Here is a 19,271-nt window from a genome sequence, read left to right as displayed (position 1 = left end):
AAATAAATTATCCAAATTCCTGCCATTCAAGACACACATTAATTGAAATAGTTCTTTAACCTCGTCAACCTCGTACACTGCAAACCTGGCCGTGGATTCCGCCACGTGAAAGTCCTCTCAGAGGCAGTGAGACTCGGGAGTGGTGACAGGTGCCTGGCGCTTGTTGACAAAGCCATCGCCACACCAGTGGGGAGATGGGCGGCCTCCGCCCCTCCCCTCGGGGACCCCCACCTGGTGCAGAGCCAGAATGCACAGCGGTGGGGGGCTGGCCGTTCAGCAGCGGGTTCCCCTCGGCCAGGCCCGGGGGTCGTCCTGCTTGCTTCTTCCAGGTGGAGTCTGGCCTGAAAGACCTCCCACCAGCGCCTCCCGGGACGGTGCCTCTCAGGTGGGGACGAGGGAAGGGAGGGCCCGGACAGCAGTCCCCGAGGCAGAGGAGGACGGTTTTCTGGCGGGCGCGGTGCGGGGTTTCCCTCACCGAGGGAAATGAATGACAAATGTGGAGAACATTCCTGACAAAGGCTCGTAAAATATGTTTACTCAATTCAAACTGAAGTGGAAAAGCCAAGAGGAGAAAAACCGGGGTCTCCCCGGCAGTGAGGGGCAGTGTGGGCGGGCTCCACTGTCCTCCCGAAGCGATGGGCCCAGACTGACGGTTAGCGAGGGCAGTCAAGGCCACGGAAGGAAAGAAGGATTGGAGACCGTCTCAGGCTGCGGGCAGGGGTGGACCCCCTCAGGGCCCTGGGCCCCCCTGAACTGGGCCCCCCTGAACTGGCCCCTGGTGCAGAATAGGAGCCAGCAGAACCGCCGGGGAAATTCAGATCAGGTGTGTGAACTGGTCATTCACCAGTGACCTGTGTTAATTTCCTGGTGCCCCCGATTATGCTGTGGTGGTCTCAGATGTTAGCTGTCAGGGTACCCAGCAACTCTCTGAGCATCTTGTAAACTTCTCTGTAAACTGGTTTCCAAGGGAACAACTAAAAACAAAAGGGGGAGGGTGGGAAGGCCCTTCCCTCCTTTTCGCCTGGGGCAGGTGGGCGGGAGGCTGGATTTCAGGGAGTCCCTGACTGAGTGCCTGGTGCGAGCCAGCACGAAGCTTCCTCGTTAGAAATTAAACGTAGACCAAGTCAATGTTAATTAAGTGACAAGTTGCATAGACACTGCAGGTGCTAACCGACCCTTCGAGGGTCCTCGGAAGCTCCCTGGGCTTCCCCGATTTCTCTGAAGTTCTGTTTGGGCCGCTGATGCCATTGGTCTAACCGTGAAATGGTGTCTGGCTTACGGGAACAGAGCTACACGCTGTCCCACTCTGGTTCCATCCCCTCGGTGAGGCCCCACCTGGGCCAGACAGGCGAGGGTGGAGTCACGCTGGTGAGGGAGTGACCAGGGTGAGCAGTAGACCAAGAATGGGCGGATCTGGTCTGAACCGGCCCAGGGTACCCCTGCATTTGTTACGGCCAAGGACGTTTTCCTTGGTGGGGGTGGCGGGGAGGTCACACAGACCCCTGGTCCTGCTACTTTCCCAACCGTTCTGCCCTGGGAGGACCACTCTGAGCATTGTCTTAATTTAGCCGGAGGCTTGCCAGGCAGGGAGGGATTTGCATGTGCCCACAGGCCCGAAACCTGGTGCTGGGGGGGCAGCTACGTGTTAACATGGAGACAAGGACATGTTCAGTGTGGCCGAACCTCCAGTGTTCACACGAGAGGGGTGGACAGAGGTGGGAGTGGCTGGTGACAAGAGTCCCCAAATGGCGCCCAGTTGGATTGGGCACCGAGTCCTCAGGCCCCGAGGCTCAGTCACTGAAGGTTCTTCCAGAACCGATGCCTTGGAGTATGCCCGCGTCCAGTGAGGCACAGTCTCAAGGCGCCTGCCTCCCCTCCTCCGCCCCACACGCGTCCCCTGTCCCATGGGGGCCTCGAGAATGATCCCCCTGGACAGGGTCACGTAGTGGAAAGATATCAATGCTCCCTGAGTTATTTCCTGCCCAAACTATGTGTCTTGAACCTCTGAGTCTTAATTTAGAAACCATAGTAGCTTCGCTCTGAAATAAAGTCAATTTTCTTTCTCTGTGCTATTTCCAGAGTGATGAGCCAGATGTCCTGCCACCAAACCACGCTAGAAGAAGGGTGTGTGCCTGGATCCACCGGGCGCACGGGGCTTTGATGGCAAGAAACACCGTAATTACCAGAGCACGCTGCACAGAGAACCAGAGACGGCAGCCCTCGGTCGGGGGAGGGCTCTGAGAGAGAGTCCACCGGCTCAGCATGGGAGTCTGGCTAGCGATAACAAGGAGCCTTCTCTGCTGTACCCACCGTCAACTAGGTTTTGCATACGAACTCCTGCACATTCATATACGGATAATTTCGGCACATGACATCATTCGCCACATTTAGATGGCTCCAACTGTAACCATGGCAACCTCGCAGAAAACATAGCTGAGCTGGTAATTTCACTCCAAATTAAATAAAAATAGGGCTAATCCTGTTATTGTTCTTAATAATTTTCCAAGTAACTTCTTCTTAGAGCATCCTTGCTTGTATATTCTGTCTTTTAAAATAGATCACCGCACTGGAGAATTAAACGAGCTTGTGCACCCAGGCTGCTCACCGGCATCAGCGTCGGTGGCAGGGACCCCGAGTGACCTTGAGCTGGGAGTCACTGCCCTGCTGCTTAGGGTCCGCTTTGGAGTTCAGGGGTGGGCCAGTCCCTTAAACATACCAAGTTGGAACATGCAACCGTTACTCCACAATGACGGGAAAGCAACGGTCTTTGGAAGACAAGCCGCGTCATGCATTTGCGTGCATTTTAAAAAGGTACCTCAAAGGATTCTGTCTTCTATGGCGAACGTGCCTGTCCACGTTCCAACAGTTATTTAGGGAAAACCTTTCCTCCTCAGCCTCCACCGAAGACTCACTGAGAGACGGGAGCTCCATTCACACGGGGGCTGAGAGATGTCCAGTTGCAATCATGGTGAACACTGAATGTCACCCGGAAAAGTCCAGTCCTCCCTGATGGCCCGTGGACGCGGTGTGCGTGAAATCGCTGCACCGCTGGCTCGTCCCCACCCGTGGAGTTTCCCACTCAAGGCTTCTGTGCCCACTGGCCGTCCCGAGATAGAGCGGATGTAATGGCCTGACCAGGCGGTGGGCTCAGACCTGGACTGTCCTCCGGAGAACGGAGCTGGGGGAAAAGGAAGTGCAATTTGGAGTCCTTGACCTTGAGCTTGAGCTCCGTCCTGTGCGTGCTCAGCTCCTTCACCAACAGCCGCCCTCGGGGCTTCTGTGCCCAGCCCGAAGGACCACGGATGCCACGGAAGGAGCAGGGTTACAGACACAGAACCGTCTGAGGATGGTCACCGGAGAGGAAGCATAACAGGCTGGAGGGCCGTCCGGTTCGTCGGCGCACACGACCCAAGTGCCCAAAGCTGCCCTAGCAACCACCCCGCTTTCCCAGTTTGCTGCCAGATCATCAGTTTCCGTGCAAATACTACGTCGATTTCAGAGAGTTGGAGCCACCTCGAGCCTGAATCCAGAGCCCAAGAAGCCAGAGGCCAATTTCCCTGGCTCCTGTGCCGACTATCTCTACACAACAACGATGCCAGCAGGCCCCACCCACGTCCTAACCCCCACTGGACATTTCAGACAGAACCCAGCTTTCGCTCACTCGGGATCCATTCGCACACACGTTCCGAGTCTGAGAGGAGACCCTGCAGGGCCACGTATCGGGGACCATGCGGTGACGGACGGAGCCGAGAGAGGGGAGGACGGCAGAGCAACCGCAGGGGGAGGAAAGGGGCAAAACTAAGTCGACACCATCCTGTCCCTCCACCTGTCCTTCCAGCGCAGGTGACACGAAGCCGGTCCTCTACTCAGGCGAAGCACCAGGTGTTCGGCGGGTCACCTGGCCCTGTGCAGGTGGTGCCTTGCCCTCTGGGCACCTGCCCCATGGCCCATCTCTGTTGGAGGCTCCGGGATGGGCGAGCACACCTCGCCGTCTCCTCTCTCAGCTGCACTCTGTTCACAGCTGCTGTCTGGTTGTGGGCTCCCAGCCCATCCTCACACCCGCCACACTCGCACCTCGTCTCTCCCCCAACCTGACATCTGACCAGCCAGGCGATCCCTCAGCCCCAAGGACCCATCGAATTTCTCACAAATAGGGCCATTTTACCAGTAATCACCTACTTTCTGGGAATCAGGCACTGCATATTTGGGAGACGCAGGGACTTTCTGAAAGCCAGAATGGCGTGATCTTACAGCGGAGAGAGTGTCACACCTCTGAGTCTCTCACCGCAATGGACAGATGCTCACCAAGTTAATGAAAGTTCACTTAGGGTGGCCCCTTTTCTTAAGTAAACAGCTGAGCGATCCGTCCAAGTTTACAAGGTTCATTTGCAGGAGAACTTGGAGTCCCGCACGCCCAGCTCTCAGCTCAGAGCCCACGAACTCCGGCGTCGCACGGAGTGAGGGTTTAAAGAACAGAGCGTGGGACAGACTCAACAGTGGGCCAGCTGCCTCCCTCTGCAGGGTCATCCCGGATAAATCCCCCGGGGAAACAAAGACCGCAGGGGCAGTGGTCTTTTCTCTCTAAACAGAAGGGACATTGAACACAAACTCAGTGAAATTGCTGCGAGGAAAGAATTTACCTGTTAACGGGAATGCGGTGCTTTGAGTCTCGTGTCTCGGGAAATCTGATAAACTTATATTTCAATGGCCAGTTTAAAACAGGTGGTCTAATTTATGACGTTTCTTAGGTTTGATATTTTACCTGTTAGTCTTTGTACCGCAATGCAAACCGAAACCTGCGGAAACAGCCACGACACTTATTTCACTCTCTTTTCTCAGTGCATGTGCGCCAACCCCCTCACCTCCTACCTGGATTTGAAGAAACGTGTATCCCAGTCCGATTGTCGATCGACACCTGACACAGGTGACTGAGGCAGGTTTTAATGTGCCAATTAACTAACACTTAAAACAACAAAAGCAGCTCAACCTACAACAAATGTCTTAGATCAAGACACACCTCAAGCCTTTTGCCATCACTTTTTTGAATTCTCCACTTTCGGTGGCACCAGGAGACACAGCCAGAGCTGCTCTTGCCACCAACACCATGAGCCTGAATTGAGCGCAACTGATCAGATCCGGTTTTCCTGACCCCACCGCGTGCCCACCAGAGCCCTGACAGGCGCTGACCACATTGCCTGACCTCACGCGTGTGTTGGGGTAGTATTTGTGGGTTGCCGTTGACCCACCGAGTGGCTCTATGACTTGGTGTGGTGTGTCCAGGGGGAACAAGAATCAATCAGCCATGCGTCGGCAGCACAGCAGATCAGTGACTGGGAAGCCCACAGCCTGAAAACATCTGATCACTTTGCGTCAGCTCTGGACCAGATCCAACCCTTACCTTGCTCAGCAAGGTGACTTCAGGTGACTTTATGAGCCCAGAGTGGGGCCACTGTCAGTTACGTTGCCATACTCAGGGCACGGAGGGCTCCCCCAGCCCCAAATGCCCACACAAAGACAACCTAGGAACTTTGGAGTCCGTGGCAATAAATACCAATGACCTTTTCATAGCTAGCATAGCAAAGCAAGGAAACAACACCATGCATGTCACCCATCCCCGGGGAAGGCACGTGACTGAGCATCGTGTGGGAAACACACATTGCTCCCCGGCACTTACCATATGGAAGGCGCCTCTGTCCCGCTGATCTCCAAGAAGTCGTAGCCCTCCTCCAGCTGAAAGTCGGTGAAGACCAAGGCGATGGTGTCCCCGGGCTCAGCCAGGATGGTCCACGTGCAGTCGGCATTGTTTTCGTACTCCGACGGGAAGTGCGGGCTGGAAATGCTGCTGCTCGTCCCCCGCAAGGTTCCCCCGCAGGCGCCCTCAGCTGCAGGGACAGAGGGAAAGGGGGTCTCACACACAAGTGCATTGACGAAGGGTCACCCTTGAACAGGGGCAGACAGTGCCTAGCTGAGAGCTGGGTCTTCGCCCAGCTCAGGGGTTGTGTGGATTTGTTAACTGAGTTCTGCGGAGAGGCTTACAGAAGTCGTACAGTAACATCGCATTAGTCACCCAAGTGCCATCGTGGGAAAGAGTGAACTCATGGCTGTCCCCAAATCGGGACTGTCTGATCGCCGCACACCTCACATCTCGAGACAGATAAACGGTTGGTCCAAAAGTCTTCTTGGACCTTGCGAGATGGAGAGAAGTCGGCAACATTCTGAGACCCAAATGCATGGCGCCATCATGCCTCCATGCTTTGACACACATGTCCGAGAAAACGGTGCTCTTAAAAGCAGTTATCTTCACCTTTATTTTCCTATGGAGCTTGGAATGCGTATTTGGTTTTGAACTTCAGAGGATATCGTAAAATGTAATCATAACAGAGACACCTTGATTCATAAAAAGATTCCAACTAGGACATAGTTGCATGAAAATTTAAGCTAGAGTATTTTGGAAAAGGACCAAGTATAAAGTCAATAAAGATGAAATACAGATGATATCAATAAGCATTGTAATAAGTAGTAGAAGGAAGGAAAGAAGAGAAGGAAGGAAGGAAGGAAGGAAGGAAGGAAGGAGAGAGAAAGGAAGGAAGAAATTATATTTATAGACATATCTTAGAACATGTTATTTTACAATAAAACTGATCTACTCTCTATATGCAATTGGCTACATAGATAACATCTGGTAATAGATGACGATACTTTTTTCCCCACCATAAAAAGCACCCAATGAAAATAAATGGAAGAACATTGTACTTTCCTAAAGCAACTAACTGCCAGGATCTCGACGAAGCCTGAGGCTTCATCAGTTAGGGTGACATTTTCAGCTATGTCACCAGTTTCCGAGGGAGCGATGTGGACACCAGAGATACCTACAACCTGAGACAGTCGCCCAGACCTCTGTGTCTGGGGGTCTTCCCCCAGGACACATGCATGAATGAAGATGGCCAGCCTCCTGAGAGGCTGCTNAAATAAATGGAAGAACATTGTACTTTCCTAAAGCAACTAACTGCCAGGATCTCGACGAAGCCTGAGGCTTCATCAGTTAGGGTGACATTTTCAGCTATGTCACCAGTTTCCGAGGGAGCGATGTGGACACCAGAGATACCCACAACCTGAGACAGTCGCCCAGACCTCTGTGTCTGGGGGTCTCCCCCCAGGACACATGCGTGAATGAAGACGGCCGGCCTCCTGAGAGGCTGCTGGGCCTCACTGTCGCAGAGACCCCTCCCAAATAGATGGCCAGGAGAAGGCATTTCCTCTCTAACAGGATCACGGACAGGGGACACGGAGACTGCGACTGCGCACGCTTGATGCTGGCCATGGGCACTTGGGGCCGGACAGTCCTCTGTCCTGGGAGGCTGCCCTGCATTTCCTGGGAGGTTTAGCAGAATCCTCACCTGTCCCCACCTATTGCCAAGAATAGTCCCCCATTTGTGATGACCGAAGTGTCCTGGGTCCCCAGCCCACCTTTCTGAATGCCCTAAACTGCAGGAGTTCTCTGACCCCATAGGGCCTGGAGTTCTCTGGTCTTGCCACTCCTCCCCTTACCCCCCTGAGCCCCTCACGTCCTTATTTGTCCCTTTGCCATCCTTAGCTGTCCAGGCCGTCACTTAAACCACTCCCTTGCGTTTGTAATCCCAGCATCAATAGCTCCGATTCGCATCTGAACAGAAGCCCATTCCCCCCCTGGGTACATGTGGCTGGAGAGAAACCGAGACCAGAAACATGCACAGGGGTGTAACTCCAACCCGATGGCCAGACCCGAACTGTCCTCGAGTGGCAGTGTCCCCACTGCCTTTTGCCCCTTATCACACTAAAACAGAAACTGAGAGGAACCTTACAATCAGCCAGCACCATATCTGACCACCTGTCTCACTTCTGGGGATAGAAAGCCCTTCCTGTGTGAGCCTTGGCCGCTGCAGCCCCAGGCCGACACCTGAGCGGCGGTCTTCCTCCCGTCCCCGAGCAGACGGCAGCCAAAGCATCACTGCTGTCTCCTCGCTCCCAGGGATCATTCTCCCTTTTCACGGCGGAGTTCTCAGCTCGCAGACTCACTATAGTTTTGCCCATTCAGATTTTTTTAAAAAGCAACTCTGAAATAAATCATTCGATGCCTTGCCTGTGTACACTTATTGCTAGCAATGAATCTTGAGGGCCTAATTCAAGATAGAGAAGAGAGCCTGTCTACCACCTGAGTCTGCATTCACCTCTAGCCTTGTTTTGCGAAACCCCCTTCCCAGCAACACACCTGAAAAAAACGGTCTGCGACTAGGACTTCAATTGCTCACCTGCTCTCGAACCCACTCGAGCCGTGGTGGGCCCCGCGCAGGCCCCCGCAGCGGCTCCTCTCAAGTGAGCTCTCACCCCCAGCTCCCCCAGCTCCTGGCAACAATTGATGGCCATCCCTTTCCTCTTCCTTAAAAGACGTTTTTCACTAGACTTGCAAAGCTTTGTTAAAGCTTAAAATAATAGCAAATTCGTAAGAAGTCGCCAGTGTAGGAGAGCAGTGCTGTCTGTTCGCCTGCCGCGTCCACCCCGGTTTCGGCTTCCCGGGGCAGGGGTGGCGCCGGTGCCACGCACGCACGCTTTGTCCACCTGCGCTCCGTCCGCTGCTCTCACGGCTCCCTGGTGTCTCCTCGGCCGTGTCTCTCAGCGTCTCTTTCCTTCCCCAGCCCTCTAGGCAGCACCTCAAAGTCCGCCCTTGGCCCTTTGCTCCCCTGTGGCCCTCAGCCCGTCTCTGCCCCACAGATTCAAATGCCAGGTGTGTGCAGACAGTCTCCCAGTGTCTAGTTCAAGTCCAGATCCCTCCCCCAGATTCCAGTGGACTGTGTCCAGCCGCCTACATGACACAGCCCTGTGGACAAGGGAGCAGTGTTCCAGATGCACCAGCCCCAGGAGCCACCTCTTGGTCCTCCTCCTTCCAAATCTGACCTTGTCCCTCTCCTCAGCCTCAGTGAATGTCCACTCAGCTCTTCCAGGGGCCGAGGAAAAAGCTGCGTTGCCATCGGTGACTCTCCTACCCCCTCACATCCCTCGAGCGGAGCAACAAAGCTCAGGGGTCCTTCCTTTGAACCGCTCTCCGAAGGCGGGCACATCTGGCCAACCTCGCGGCTGCCCTGCCGTCCTGACCGCGGGACTTCCGCCGTGCCCCTCCGCTCTGTAGTCTTCCCTCCGGGGGATCCTCTTCAAGTCCAAGGGCGGTGATGCCACTTCTCGTCTTAAAACCCTCCAGGGTCCTCCCCCTCACTCGGGAGGGAAGCGCAAGTCCACACTAGGGTCCGCACACCCCACAGGATCTTCCCTGCCCACCTCCTGACCTCCTCTGCAACCCCACGCCATCGTCCACCCCGCCCTCACCCTGTGCTCTGGTCTCAGGACTGGCGCCCGGTCGTGTCCCTGGTCCAGGCCTTTCTCCTGATGTTCTCATGCACCTCGCTCCCCAGCTCCTTCAGAGGCCAAGGTCCCTGCTTTTGCCCAAGACAGGTGTCCCTGAGCACGGGGCTTCGGGAGCCTAAGCGGGCCCGCCCTGAGCCTCTGGCCCCCGGTCTCTGCGGCTCGTCATCAGACGTGATTTTCTTAACGAGAGCTCCTCGGAGCATGTGCTCCAGCTGGCTGTGACATATCTGACTGGCTTTTCCTCATTTCTCTATTTATGTTGTCTATCTCCATCCATTAAAACTTTACTTCCACGCCGGTTGGTATTTTCCTTGTTTCGTTCACGTTGTGACCCGCATGCTAAGAACTAACAGGAGGGAATTACAGTGTGCAGACCGCGCAGGGCCCAGTATCTGGTTTGGTAGACAGTCTCACCGGCACACGGCCCTGCCAATGTGTTCAGGGCCGGTCTGCGGAGGCCTCGACTCCTGAGTGATGCACACGGCGGCGGCGGCAGGCGCTGGGTGGCTAGGCACGGAGTGCCCACTCGGTGGCCCTCGGCAGACATGTTCACTGACCTTGTTGTTTACTATCTGATGCCTCGTGGGTCCCCGATAAACGCTTCCTTCCAGAACCAATGTGTGGGCACACACACTAAGCAGACGTAGTCCCCGGAAACCAAGGGACAATTAAGGCCACTTGAGGGTGTCATTTTAATGCCACCGACTTCTCTCAAATTAAAAGGAAATACATCAAAACCGAGAGTAATTGTGCTGAAACCACGTGCAGCCTGGAGTTTGCAAAGCGCAGAGAACGCTCCCACAGTTCCTTCTGAGGAAATAATTAAATAGAAGCGGAAAACAATGCTGCACGCACAGAGACACTAATTATAGCATTATGTGCCGAAGCAAACATTGGAAACACTCAGTATGTTAAATTACGGGGAGAGAAATACCATTAATTTGTATAATTTTGAGGATATGGAGAATAGAGTGTTGTCGGCTGAACGTAAAATGTTGCAGATGCGACACCAGTGAATTGGACAAATGAAGGGACAGCGCTCTCTGGCTTTGCCTTTGACAGCGCCGTGGAGGTGGGGTTGGCCCCTCCGCCTCTGTTCTCACTCCACGCCGCTCGTTGGTGACTGAGAGTGAGACAGGGACGGCCACCATCGACTGTGAGTACCTGGAGCACCTCACGTAACCTGTGCCAGGCCCGAGACACTAAAAACGGTCCCAGCTCAGTTTAGCAGCTTCAGAACCGGAGGCTTTGTCAGAAAACACTGTGTCCCAGGTGTCCCAGCCAGGATGACACGACGCCGGGCCCTGTGTGACAGAGTCCCCACTGCTGGCACTCCCTCCGCTTCCGGGCACAGGGAATGCCAGCGACCTGCACGGGTGGGTTTCGGCCCCAGACCCACTCGGCCCAGCAATGGAACATGCACCTGCAGGGAACACCGTCGTGGGCAACGACCGTGACTTGACTCCCCTGGACGAAAATAACTGGCCCAGAAGCCCTCGGGGTGGTGTTTAAACTCGTTCCAAGACCGCGTTTCATGAGCTAGTGTAAACAAGAAGTGCTTGGCGGGGAGTCTGAGGTGTCCTGGGGACGCCACGCGTGGGAACCGGATTGAAGGCCATCTCCAGTGGACGTCTGGCTTTAATGGTTCCTTTCTCCAGTTCCACTGAGATCTACGTGGAAGTTGTTTTACTGCACAGCGTGCGAGAAAGGTGCTGAAACCGGACAGTCCAGAGCTATTCCAACTGAATTTAGAGCCAGGTTCCGCCTATGAAGATGGTCCCAGCCGATCTGACTGGGCACGGCTTGGCTCTCCCTGGGCCGCTCCCTGGAGATGCCCTTTGCAGTGCACCTTCGGCGACGTCGCGCTGGGGCCACAGCCGTCCTCGCCATGGCAGGAGTTACAAGCACCCCCAGGCGGCGTGGCTTCTCGCCTTCTCCCTCCAGCGGCGCCGTTTCCTAGGCTTTCCCTTCCTCTCCTCACTACAGGCAGGATGCCTGCAATTAAAACACTTCAAGTGACATCTCATAAAGCATCGGCGAGTGACATATTGTCCCTTCCCGTCACACTGCATAAGGCTTGTCAATTAAAGAGATTTGTGGCTGCAGACAGCTGTCCCTGAGGCGTGAGCACACACGTTTTATTTACGTGTTTTGTTACAGGTGTTACTGAGATCGACCGCTTCTTCCTTGGGTGTCTCTCACCTCTCTGCTAACGGTCATTAATTCTTCCAAGAATGTGCAACTGCCTTGGAATGGGTAGAATCAGTCAATCCTTTGAAGAAGTGCTGGACAGCCGCCACATCCTGTGTTCTATAAAACCGTCACGTGGCAGCGACGATGCGTTTTAAACCGCCAGGTGAGTCTGTACCTTAAGTGCAGGTGTTCACACACGCACCGGGTTGGAGCTCTGAGGGGCGGGAAACAGAGATGTGGATTCAGCCTCATCTTAGCTAAAAATGCCCTCTGGGCTCAGCGCCCTGTGGGGCTCAGTGGGCGGGGGGGGGTGTAGAATTTTTCCTTTGAGACCCAGGAGGCCGCTCCGTCCATCCAGTCCCCAGAGGCAGCCCCACTCGGTGCTCGGTGGCAACTATTTGCACCCCAGGAAAGACGGAGACAGCGCCTCTCCTCCCTCCCGCACCTCACCGACTTTCTGTCGTTCCACTGAGTCTCCGCACGGACACGGAGAAGAACAGCTTCTCAAATGCTTGCCCTTCCTGGGTGTGACGCTGTGCTGGCAGGGGGGCCCACCCCACGGCCCACGGGCCACCTGGGCCCAGACGGCTGTGAACGTGGCCCGACACACAATTGTTAATTCGTTCCAAACCTTGTTTTCACTCATCCGTTTTTGTTGGTGTTCGTGTGTTTGATGTGTGGCCCAAGGCAAGTCTTCTTATCCCAGTGCAGCCCTGAGACGCCAAAAGGGTGGACGCCCCTGGTGCACATGCACATACACACATACACATGTATGTGCGTGTATATACTGTATAGGCAATATATACACACATGTGCATGTGTGTATCTTTGTGTGTGTGTGTGTGTGTGTGAACAGAGAAAGAGACACACGCCCGTGTTTAAATGCTAGTTGCATCCTAACTGAGGAACGCCCTGGCCAGAGAAAGACCGCAGCTCCATGGCGTCACTCTGAGTCACCGAGGCTGCGAGGGAGCTCTCGGGAAGTGTGACTGGCGTGGGGACTGTGGCCCGGCCTTCCCAGGGAGGACTGCCCACTGCGGGCGGGTGGGGTCCCTGGCCGAGGGGTGGACGACACGTGGCCATCACCGGAGTGCCATGCTCTGTGCTGCCTTCCGACTTCATGAGCAGCCCTGGGGCACGGTCAGAAGGGCTGAACTATGATTACAGAGTAAAACATAAACATTATCAGCTTTGATAGTACGAGAGTTCTGTTGCGGCCGAGAGAGCGCAGGTGGAGGCGGGACTAGAAAGTGTTCCGGAAGGACAGAGGCAATGCTGGGGACATCACATGTGGTGGGGGTGGTGAATGGCAGAAACAGGGCCCGAGGGCCCAGTGTGTTGTTTAAATTTCTAGGGATAATACATAGAAATCTAGATGAAATCGGGAGAAACAAGACATGGTAAATCAGGGGCATATCTGGAGATTAAAACTCATAGGAAGATGTCAACTTAAAAATTCAAAATTGAAGAAGAGCACGAACAGGTTTCCGACACTAAGGACAACCCCCACCCCCCGGGAAACGGTTAAACGGCGGTGCTGAAATGTCTGTCGCATAACAGTGTGGGCGCTTCAGTGGGACGCCCGGGGCCCCTTCGGCGTTCTGCAATGCGTTAACCCCGGGCACGTGTTGTGCAGAGTGACCGAGTTTGAGGGGGAGCAGGACGGTGCGGTTAGACGTGCAGTTGGCTCATTGTGCCGCCTGTGGCGCATCTGTGGTGTGTTCGCAAGTGTGTATTTAGTCCGTCCCTCATCACGAGGACGCCGCCCCTTTCCCTGCACACGCTTCATGGCGAGTCGAGGTACAAGCAGGTTGTGCATTTACGGCTTCGGCGTATTTACACAGTGGTATCATGGAAGTGTGATCTTTGACACCCCTCTGTGGGAGTTCATACGAGTCACGCACACCGTGTTAATCCAGGCTGACGTGTGAGGTGCAAAATGTGTAGATGCGCTGTGAAGGATGCTTGCAGTTGGCGGGTGTCCAGAACGTAGGGATCTCATCGCTGTTAAGAACTATTTTTGAGGCCTCATTGGCAAACCCGAATCTTCCACCGCTGAAGAAAGTAGGGTCAAGGGGAAGTGGTGTCCAGGGAAGAGAGCGTGGGTCTCCGCTGGCATGGACTCGCGTGTGCTGAGAGCCGGCTGCGTCCCAGTGTGCCTGTCTCCTGCAGCAGCCGGTCACATGGGCAGAACCCAGCAGCAGAAAGAAGGCCACACTCGGGCTGACAGAAATGTGACCCAGCACCGGAGAGTCGCAGTGAAATGGTCTCCAGAGGAAGATGACGGACAGGAAATGTCCCCGCTTTCTGGGCCGATGTCAGGGAAGGACGATTTCCTTGGGCCTGATAGTAGGTTTCTTTTAAAGACATGTTTTCCTGACACGGATCCATACCTCTCTCATCTGGCCATGCCATGCACCCCGTGACGATGGCCCGCCCTTCGTGTTTTCCACCCAACAAGAACACTCCTCTTTTGGACTTGATCCCTCGTGGCCCTGCGGCATCCTGGAGCTCAAGGTGATTTATGAAAGATCCCTGCCTCTAGCATTATGGTCTTTTCGATTCGGTAGTGAAGTCGGGAGACACAGAGCACGAGAGGAGCACCCTCCGGCCCTGACCGAGAGCACCTGTCCTTGAATCTGCCCAGCAGCGCCTTCCTCTGCTCTCATTCTTCTCCTCGGAGCACACACCATCCCTGCAGCTACAGAAACAGTCAATCCATGCAAAGGCTACGGGGGCAACAGGGACGGCCCACAATAGTGGAGAAAAATTCAGGGGGATGTAGACACTGAGGTGAAAATGCAAGGATGAGTGAGGGAGATGAAAGCATTACGCTTCCAGAACAAAATCGAATGCTCATCCTTGCGAGAGGTCAGTTCGATGCTGGTCTCCCATTTAAAGAAACCCATGTTAAATAGAGCTGATTGAACCTCCCATTTTGCTACATGTTGATTGCATTGAACATAAAATTGCATCATGTGTCTTTAAAGGGCATCGCGACTCCAGAGAAGACACGCACACCTCCGCCTCACCCTGCCAGCGAACACCACCCCTCGGATCAGACGTAAGTCGTTCAAACCCAGCAAAGCGCCGTTGTGAAGGAGGGAGTGAGCAGTGCTCCTGTCAGGGACGCTACTGAGAAGAAACCTCACACGATTCCTGGCACTAAGGCACTAGCAAGTGGGACAAGCAGAAAGTACACTCATTTTATTGTTGTAAAATTCTAAGCCTATATTGCTGAAATTCACTTATGTCTCTTGTAAACATGCCCCATCTATGCATTTATAAAAATCAGATCGATGATTTTTTCTTTATGATCCAGTTACCCAAATCAGTGAGTAACAATGGTGTGCGGCTTCAACTTTGTTCCAGGAAATAATTATATCTAATTTAATGTCCTTTGTAATCTAACTAGCCCAAGCATTAGATGAAGCAATATTTAAGCATAAATTTCATAACCTGTAATAAAGAAAAAATACCAGGACAAAAGCTTCTTGATACAATTGAGATTTAATAAATTGGTGACAAAATAGGAAAGATAGGGACCTTAATGTTATTATACATACTTTGGCTTTATAAGGTTTATAACAGTGAGATTAGGAAGGATTGATCCATTAAGAAGAAAACTCTCAGGAGATGTGTGAGCAGAAAAGAAGCTGTTGTAGCCCTGGCCACTAGTTCAGCTTGTTAGAGCGTCATCCTGACGCTCCAGGGTCGCAGGTTTGATCCTTGGTCAGGGCGCATACGAGAGTCAACTAATGATGCATTAGTAAGTGGAAGAACAAATTGATGTCTCTGTCTGTTTGTCTGTCTCTCTCTTCCTTCCTCTCTGTCTCCACTCCACCCTCTCTAAAAACAACAAATAATTATCAGGAAAAAAAGAGTTAAAAAGAGAAGGGGTCCTACTGGCTGTTGACATTTACTTTCGAGTTTCCAAGTCTGTGACTCGTGATCGGGGCTCCGCACATGCCCGAGCCTGTTTCTGGACGGGCGGGGGTGGAGCGGTAGGGACACCCGCAGGTTAGGCTGCGTTTCCAGGTGTCCAGGGCGCAGCATGTGACGTTTCTGGGACAGCGCGCTGTCTCCTGCCAGGCTGCCCACGAGTACAGGGAGCTCGAAGGCATTGAGGTAAAATATACAATAGCAACAACACAAATGATTTAAACCAAAGGACCTTTTCCTTAAAGAAAAATTTTAAAAGGGCTGCAATGGTAAGAAAAGACTGAATTTGGAATTGAGTGAAACTGACAAACGTGTAAGATCTATGGCTCTAAGGTGAAAGGTCAACAGTGGTACCCGGAAAGGTGGGCAGGAGTTGAAAATCAGGTGCCGTGATGCACTGGTAAAGAGCTCTTGGGGAAACAAACAACACGCAACACCTCCTGGGCAGTGTTTGCTCACGTCCGATGTGTTGACGCCGTGCCAGCAGACGGGGCTCGGGACACAGGGATGGAAGAAGGGGCAGTGGCTCCAGCAAAGCCAGTGCCCATGAGCCCTCTCGCAGCTGGGCGTGCCCAGGAGAGAAGCCAAACACCTGCCAGGGACGCTGACGGAGGAAACGGGACCGTCTAGGGACCACTGTGGGGCACATCCACGGCCACGTGGGCACTGGACTCGTGGTGAGTTGCTGATGTTGTCTGCTGGAGAGAGGAGAGGTCCTGACGAAGGTGAGTGGGGGACAATGAATCAGGAGGGGGGTGTGGTGGGTTGGGGAGCTCAGGGTCCCGATGTGGAGCTCACGTAACCCACCCGAAGGAGGTGCGGGGGAGGAAACGAGTAACCAAATAGGACACAGGGGTGGGAATGGGCGTGAGTCAGTGTGAGTGAAAGACACACGTGGGCTACAGTGGGGAACAAAGCCAAGGTAACTCCAGTGCCTCTCCAGAGGGGCTGGGCCCTCCATGGACAAGGCGGTGGGGATAAGGAAGAAAGGTACGTGTAGGGCCTGCAGTGGCAGTGACTTTAAACAGGATCAGTTAGCTGAGGGGCATGGGAGGGAAGTGTGGATTTTGGGACAACACTCTTGCTACTAGGTATCTGGAAAACAATTAATAGCAGTAAGGGAGGAAAAAACCAACAAACAGGATGTAAGAGCCCCAGGAACATGCACAGGGAATGAGCACTTCCAGAGGGGTAAAGGGCGTTTGGGACAGATGACAGGCATGCAGGGATTTTCGGGGATGCGGGACTCCTCTGAACACGGTAGATGCAGGCTCTGACACGGCTGGCTGGAACGGCCTGAGGACGGCCCGTGCCCTAGCTCACCCCCAGACTCCTCCCCCGTACAGTGAGTCCTGAACACATTACCTACTCGTGAGTAGGAGTGAGTGTGTCCAAGTCACGCCTGGCCCACGATAAGTCATCATTACGCCCCAGCCAGCAGTGGTGGGGGTCCGTGGTGACAGGCCATTCCTGAAACAGTCACCGTCAGGTGACGCCATGAGACTGTAACATTTGACACACAAAACTGGAAAAGTGTTCCTTAACAGCGTGGGCTAGTCCAGAAACATGCCGATGAACGCCCTCCGCTGTTACGGGGTCACTTAGAGTAAGGCTGTGAGTTTGGTTACGAGCGCGGGTTGAAAGTCACATGCAGAGAAATGTCTGTTCGGGTGTTCCGCCCGCCTTTTGCTTGCTTCTCTGCTGTGACGTGGTCCGAGCTCTTCCTAAATTTTGGGAATTAATCCCTCATTGCGTGCATCCTGGGTGAAAATCGTATCCCATTCATTCAGCTGTCTTTTTGTTTTGTTGATGTTTCCTTTGCATCTTTAAAGACTTGCTGCAGGTTCGTTTATTTTTTCTTTTGTTTCCCTTGCCCAAGGAGGTACATCAGAAAAAACACTGCAATGAGACTCCTGTGAGATCTTACTGTTCACAATTCCTTCTGGGATTTTACGGTCTCGAGCCTCCCATTTAACTCTGTAGTGGTCCATGTTGGGTTTATTCTTGTGTGTGGTGTAAGAAGGTGGTCTAGCTGGGGGGCCACTCCGTAAAGTCTGTGGCTTCTGACCCACGCTGCTGTACATCTGAAACTAATACAGATGCTACTGACTCAAAACTGTAATTAAAAAGTAGAAAGATATAGGAAAAGTCTGCATGAATTTGAATCTCCACACATTCTACCTCTGTAAACTTTACATTTGAACAACTTGTTTGTCTATTAAAAACTGTCATTAATTATTATTTCAGTGGGTTGTGAAATTCAATAATATGATTCAAGTAAAGCACTTAGCCCATTTTCAGGCGTTACATGAAATGTTAGCAATGCTTTTGCTTTTGAAACTGTAAGATGAATTCTCTCTTTTTTAAAGATTTTATTTATTTATCTTTAGAGGGAAAGGGAAGGAGAGAAGGAGAGAAATATCAATGTGTGGTTGCTTCTCGTGAGTCAGGCAGTTTCCCTGCTGGGAACTGGCCTGCAACCCAGGCATGTGCCCTGACTGGGAATCAAACCACAATCCTCTGGTTCGCAGGCCTGTGCTCAATCCACTGAGCTACACCAGCCAGGGCTGAATTTTTCTTAATAAAGTCAAAAACTAAGAACCAAAACAAGCTCTTTCTTAGAGTTTTTTAGCCAGTAAAATTAACATTATGGAAGAGGGTAAAACCCACGGGGCTTTGGGAGCAGGAATTCTAACCTGACACTGGCTCAGACACTGAGCACTTCAAATGACAGTCCCTTCACGATGGTGTTAGTTCACAAGTCTAAGAGCCTTGAGAGAGCCGTTAAAACGTGAATTTCAATTACCAGGGGTATCTGCCACTTTTAATGAAAAAAAGAAGAAAAGCAACTATCCAATCAAGATGGACACAAAGGCGTGTATTAAAACTTAGACTAGTTCGACGAGAGGCAATACATGCGCAGAAATGCATGGAGTCTGAGAAACAGAACGAAGACGAGTTTGGATACCTGAGGACCGTATCTATACTTGTTTCTCAGGTGACGAGGAATATCCGTCCTTTGGGAACAGAATGAAGCTGACCTGGGAAGACCCAGCAGGATGGACCCTGTGTCACCCCTGGGAAACGCGCGACATCAGCTCCAGAGCCGGACACCTGAAGCAGGCGTGCGTTCCCCGGCGTCCCCCCCTGCAGCACCTACCTCGGCAGAACGGGGCTGGGAAGTCCCAGGACGCGCCGTTCCCCGGGCTGACGATGCAGGTCAGGATCGCGTGGCCTTCCAAGACGTAGCCGGAGAGACAGCTGTACCGGATTTTGTCTCCGATGTTGAATCTAGTTCCGTGGAGGATGCCTTTCAGTATTTCCCCAGGGTTTCCGCAGGTGTGGCTCGGCAAAACTGCGGGAGAGAGAAGAAGGGAACGGTAAACGACTGTTTCCTATTAACAGCAATCTATGGCCCAACACACGCACCGCCTTTTGGAGTCTTAAAACCAGTGCATGTACAACAAAAGTAATTTAATGTAGCCTCAGAATTGAACAGAGAAATGCATTCATGTTTTACACCAGCAGTTTGGTATTTTAGGAAAAACATTTTAAGAGTATAAATGGTGCATTCTGATGAGAGGGAAAAACACCGCTCTGCACAGATGCGGCGCCCTCATCTGGGTCACTTTTCCGGTGGGGGGAGTGCGCAGCCCCCGTGCAGCCAGCCTCCCGTGACAGAGCACGCTGCAGACGACCCCAACAGGTGAGAAGCATCCATGGATGTCCACGCCACGTGG

At 53.1% G+C, this 19,271-nt stretch overlaps 1 protein-coding gene across 1 annotated transcript in view; it reads right to left on the bottom strand.

The window, feature by feature from the left end:
* The window catches only part of CSMD1 (CUB and Sushi multiple domains 1), a 775,017-nt gene that overhangs the window by 442,835 nt on the left and 312,911 nt on the right, over positions 1-19,271 (bottom strand). The window contains exons 4-5 of the mRNA XM_037063399.1: positions 18,692-18,886; positions 5,675-5,882 (exon numbers count right to left, since the gene is read on the bottom strand). Coding sequence (XP_036919294.1) covers positions 5,675-5,882; positions 18,692-18,886 — 403 coding nt within the window. The remainder of the gene's footprint in view (positions 1-5,674; positions 5,883-18,691; positions 18,887-19,271) is intronic.

Source organism: Sturnira hondurensis, unplaced genomic scaffold (genome assembly GCF_014824575.4).
Source record: "Sturnira hondurensis isolate 20B ecotype Veracruz unplaced genomic scaffold, ASM1482457v3 Scaffold0014436, whole genome shotgun sequence".
Classification (NCBI taxonomy): Eukaryota; Metazoa; Chordata; class Mammalia; order Chiroptera; family Phyllostomidae; genus Sturnira; species Sturnira hondurensis.
This window is presented reverse-complemented; position numbering and strand designations above follow the sequence as displayed.